General features: G+C 38.0%; 1 protein-coding gene across 1 annotated transcript in view; it reads right to left on the bottom strand.

Moving 5' to 3' along the window:
* rps6ka4 (ribosomal protein S6 kinase, polypeptide 4) overlaps nt 1-5,148 on the bottom strand; it is a 16,267-nt gene that overhangs the window by 9,578 nt on the left and 1,541 nt on the right. Inside the window, exons 2-5 of the mRNA XM_037687456.1 lie at nt 3,938-4,009; nt 2,340-2,407; nt 1,822-1,972; nt 1,520-1,635 (exon numbers count right to left, since the gene is read on the bottom strand). Coding sequence (XP_037543384.1) covers nt 1,520-1,635; nt 1,822-1,972; nt 2,340-2,407; nt 3,938-4,009 — 407 coding nt within the window. The remainder of the gene's footprint in view (nt 1-1,519; nt 1,636-1,821; nt 1,973-2,339; nt 2,408-3,937; nt 4,010-5,148) is intronic.

Here is a 5,148-nt window from a genome sequence, read left to right as displayed (position 1 = left end):
TGTGTCCTCATTTACCCATTCATACAGCACTCTACTAGATCTCTACAAAGCTAATTGAACAAATCATGCTAAAGAGACTAATCAGAGTTTAAGATCACATTCATTCACCAATGGGACACACATCAGAGGCTATGAGGGGTTCAGTGTCTTGCCCAGGGACACTTCGGCATGTGACTCCTGGTGGATTCGAACCCCCAACTCTCGCATTGGAGGACGACTGCTCTACCCACTCAGCCATCTGTATTGTCAACTTTAATATTACTCACGTGATTTGGATAGTACTGGATACAGTACTGTACAGTAAAAAGTTAAGGAAAAAATGAAATACTTCAGACAGGCGTCACCATTTTGTAGTTTTCTCTCAGTTAGCCTTCACTGTATCATAATGACTACATTTCCCAAAAGGCAACAGGGCTCTGCCCAGAAACCCCGTTTGCTTCTGCTGAAAAAAACATTGGTAAAGTTTTTATCTGATCAGCACCCAGCAGATGCAGAGAAGTCGCACTGAACCCACTAAACCGGACCAGAACCGGAGCAGAACCAGACCTCCAGACCCATCAGTAAATCTTGAGCTGGTAGCTAGCCCACATGGACTTCTAAGCACGGACGCGTGCCGAAGGTCGGGAGCCGTTTTTGTAGCCCATGGAGCAGAACCGGACCCCCAGACTCAGTGGTGAACCCAAGAGCTCCGGAAACACCCTTGTAAGTAAAATTCTGTTCTACATATAAGTATGTTGTTAAAATTAGTAGATTTAAGAGTTTAAAAGATTGATTGTGGGCTTCGTCGCTGCAGGCTAGATCTCCAGAAATGAACCGAGTCGACCGGACCAGAGAGCCGCTGCTGTTCTGCAGAGCTGGTGAATAAAATTTAGTAGCTACATATACAGTACATATATGTATGTTGTTATAATGATGTAGGTTTAAGAGTTTAGAACATTGCAAGAGTGTGGGGGGGGGGGGTTTCTAAAGCCTTAAAAAATATACAAATACTAAAATAAATATAGTGTGGCTACGTCACGTTTTTTCACTTATCGTGTGTTTGGGGTAGAAATTGGTTGAAAACTCAAAAAGAGCTCTGTATCTTTTAAAAACAACGCTCGCCTCACACTCCACATATCGTTCTTCTGTAAAGTTGTTTAAGCACATAAAAGAAAAAAAAGGAGAAGTGAAGAGCGCCACTGCTTTTTTAAGGTTTCAGTAACATTTCCAACTACAGCGGTTGTATAACGTTATTAGGTAACCACTTCTTGGAGCTTTTTAACAAAAAAGAAAAAAAAAGAGAACTTCCTGTTTTAAAAACCATGTTGTATTGATGACAGCCATGTGAACTAAAAATCTTATTTCTACAAGTGGAAGAGGTTCAGAATAAATCCAAAGTGTAATGAAATCATCACTGCTGAACAAAATCAGAGCTTAAGGAGAAAAGTGAATAAAGTGGATTAAAGATTCTCCACCTGTTGGGAGTTAAAAATCTGATAACAGAAACAAAGTTTTTAGGCTGTTCAAGAGAAAGACTCACCTTGTGCAGGTGCTCCAGAGCAAGAATTATCTCCCCGATATAGATCCGAACCGCCTCCTCAGAAAAGTGATCCCGCTGGTACAAATGAGTAAACATCTCGCCACCACTCACATAGTCTGTACTCACACACAGACAAACACAGAGGGGGCTTGAAACGACGTATGACAAAAGTAACACAAACATGTCATGCACGATATGCCAACAAGACATGAAGCGTAAAAACAGAAACATAAAGCAGAAATCTATTCAGCGTTTCAAGACGGACAGCTTGGGAGTTCTTCATGATTCTTCTCAAGTCTCACCCAGGATGAGATGCAGCTTGCTCTGAGTTTGGAAGGCGTAGTGAAGCGTGACCAGGAAGGGAGACTGGCGAATGTGCTCCAACACCTGCCTCTCGGTGCGAGTGTGTTCTGTCGTCTTTGCTTTCTGAATGATGGCTGCTTTCTTTAATACCTGCAGAGGTAATGAAAACCCGACCTCAGGACGTCGACAAAACAACCACTTTTAAAAGACTAAACAATTATACTTTTTAGGGACGCACAATATTGGATTTTTGGCGCTGCAGGCCTCCTTGTCACTGGGTTGTCATACTAAAACAGCACCTTTTGTATCGGTGAGTGATTCTGATGGAATGTCCGATATTTAACTTTATCGCTAATATCAGCAGTACTGATACCATGCTGATAATATTGTGCATTCATTTCATATTAGCTCAGTCAAACCTTCCTTTAATTAAAGAGAAAACTTACAAATGTGTGCTGAATGTGAGAAGAGTGTAATTATTTAAATGTTGTGATCACATGAAGTGAATCATGTGTACCTTCATGGCATAAAGCTGTCCCGCATCATGACCGCTGTTCTTCCGGACCAAAAACACCTTTCCATAAGCTAGACAAAAAACAAACATATTATACAGATTTATTAAATTTTCAGCTGGAAGGAAACAAGTATACTGGTGAATATTTAAAAATCTGATCCTTCATAGCGCCTTGTATCCACAGCAAGGTTTAAAAAGCATTTAAAAATGTGTTTAGAATCCACATACACAGACACCAATGGAGGCAAAGCCGCCATAGTTAGAAGCAACTTGGACTCTAATCAGTATCTTGATTATTACTTGAATGCAAGAAAACAATTTAGAACTGAATTACTGCTCATCTACTTAAACCAACGACGCCACAATGTATTTATTAATCAACCACCCATTGAAGTGATCTATAACTGAGAATTGTACCATTTGGAAAAAGAAACTGCATTTGTTGCATTTGTAATAACATCTTGTTCAAAGAGTTGATCAGATTTTTTTGCACGAACTTAAAATTCAGTCAACACAAAAAGTCTTTCAAATCTACGGTTCTACATGAAATATAACAAAAAAATCCAACATTTTTCAGTCAGGTCATCTGGGCAGTTTCTTTTTTTGTGCTGAAACGTTTCGCCTTCGATCCGGAAGGCTTCATCAGTCAAAGAAACACACAACATGACCTGACTGAAAAATGTTGGATTGCATACCTGGATTATTGAGCATGGACTTTGATGATAACAAAAAATCTTCAACAGAAATATACAACCTCAGAAAAACAACTAGGTTTAACAGTGAGTGCTTCCTTGCTGCTTTTGTGGAAATTATTAGGTTTGCTGCAGGATCCTGCAGTTCACAGAGGATGAAGGGAGAGGTTTATTTTTGTACTGCTCAGTCAGTTAAAGTCCCCCCAATCAGGTTTAGACCTGGACTTTGACAGGACCACTGCAACACCTCGATTCTTTTTCCTCTTCCTCGTTCTTTTGTAGATTTACTGTCATGTTTGGGGTCGTTGTCCTGTTGCTTGACCCATTTTGAGCCAGCTGTTGCACAGATGTCCTCTGACTCCAGAATACTTTGGCAAACAGAGGCATTCACAGCTGACTGTAAGATGCCCAAATCATCAGCCCACAACCAGCAGGTGGTATGAGATGTTTGTTCTGATGGAACTGGTTTGGTTACAACAGATTTTGGCCAAACATTGCCACCGGGTCTCATTTGTTAAAAGAACATTCTTCTAGACAAAAAGGAAAAAAAGAGGATTCTTGCTGCATTCCTTTCAAACAAGCAACACAAGTTTTTTCCTTGTTGCACTTTTCTTTTGTCAAAATATTGAATAAAGTTATTGGTTATTAGTTAAGTGATGTATTTGAATATTAGTACCTGACTGATACCAACCCTCCTAAATCCTACATAAAAAGCCTCAATACGTTTGGCTTGGTTTCTGTGACACCATGTTAACGGGCTGCAATCAATGTTCTTTAGAGGCTGCATTTACTTACTTACAAGACATGGATTATATTTGTTATATTATGCCTTAATATAGAAAACCTCAGCTGACAGAAAATGAACTTTTCTTTTTCTACATGGTGGTCTGGATTCATGTAGATGCTTACCTCCAGTGCCCAAAACCTTCAGCAACTCAAAGTTCTCCATGCCAACTCTTTCAGTGTGACCTGTGAGGTTAGCTAGTTAGAGGAAAAAGAAAACATCAGGACCCTTTAAGTATATGAAAACACAAAAAGCAAATACAAACATTCATCAATCACCTAATTATGCATTAGGCTGCACCATTAATAAAATTTTGATTTGCAATCTCGATTTTTGCTCCAGACAATCACTAAAACAATATAGCCACACAAAATTATTACTAAAAATATTTTGACACATTCTGCTTTGAATCAAGCTCCTAATTAGTATTTATTTCCAAATGTGGCCCACTTCCTCCCCTTTATCAAAACAGAGAGAAAGCGAACTAACATTAATCCATTCCTTAGAGCAAACTCGATCACACAGAGAAGTGAGACGTGGCTTTATTTAGGACTTTGCAGCTGTATGTGCAGAATAAGTTATGCATTTTATAAAAATAAAAATCAAGCTACACTTGTTTCAGGTGAAGTTTTGCTAGAACACAAGGATACCCTCAGCAAAAGCCTGTTAACATGTTCAAGTAGTTGAAAACCGTTGAGTGGAAAATTCAATTTAAAAAAATCACCTTTGTCAACAGAGCAGCAGATATGAGACAAACTGAGAAAAACAAACAAAGAGGAAAAAACAACAAATTCCAGCCATTTTTTTTGCCAATATTCATGACATTTTGGGATGTTTTCCCAATAATTTATTGTGTTCTTATTAATTAGTTCTTATTAATTAGTTTTTATTAATTCACTTGATAATAATCCACACTTGTGGCAAAAAAAAAAAAATATATATATATATATAGATAGTTGTCAAAAAATATACAACAATACTGAATTTGTAAACAATAATAGATTTCATGGGGCTCCACAGCGCAACAGAAGAGCTATGAAGTGGGCTATACTGTTGATTTTATTATTTTCTTGCTTATCATTTTATACAGTCCTTTTTTTAATCATATTTCTAGAGTTCATGTTGAATGATACTGATTACAATATCAAGTGAAATAATTGTGATTAGGATTCTCTCCCATAATCCAGCAGCCCGACAATATGTATGTATAAAAAATATAGGAAAAGTCATCTAACGTTCCCCTTGTAAATAAAGTAAAAGTAGGGACAATATATCCAAACACACACACATATACAGGTATGCATATACATACATAAACACACACACACACACACAC

Source organism: Nematolebias whitei, chromosome 14 (assembly GCF_014905685.2).
Source record: "Nematolebias whitei isolate Nwh7 chromosome 14, NemWhi1, whole genome shotgun sequence".
Lineage (NCBI taxonomy): Eukaryota > Metazoa > Chordata > Actinopteri > Cyprinodontiformes > Rivulidae > Nematolebias > Nematolebias whitei.
The sequence above is the reverse complement of the archived record's forward strand: the minus strand, read 5'-3'. Positions and strand labels throughout refer to the sequence as shown.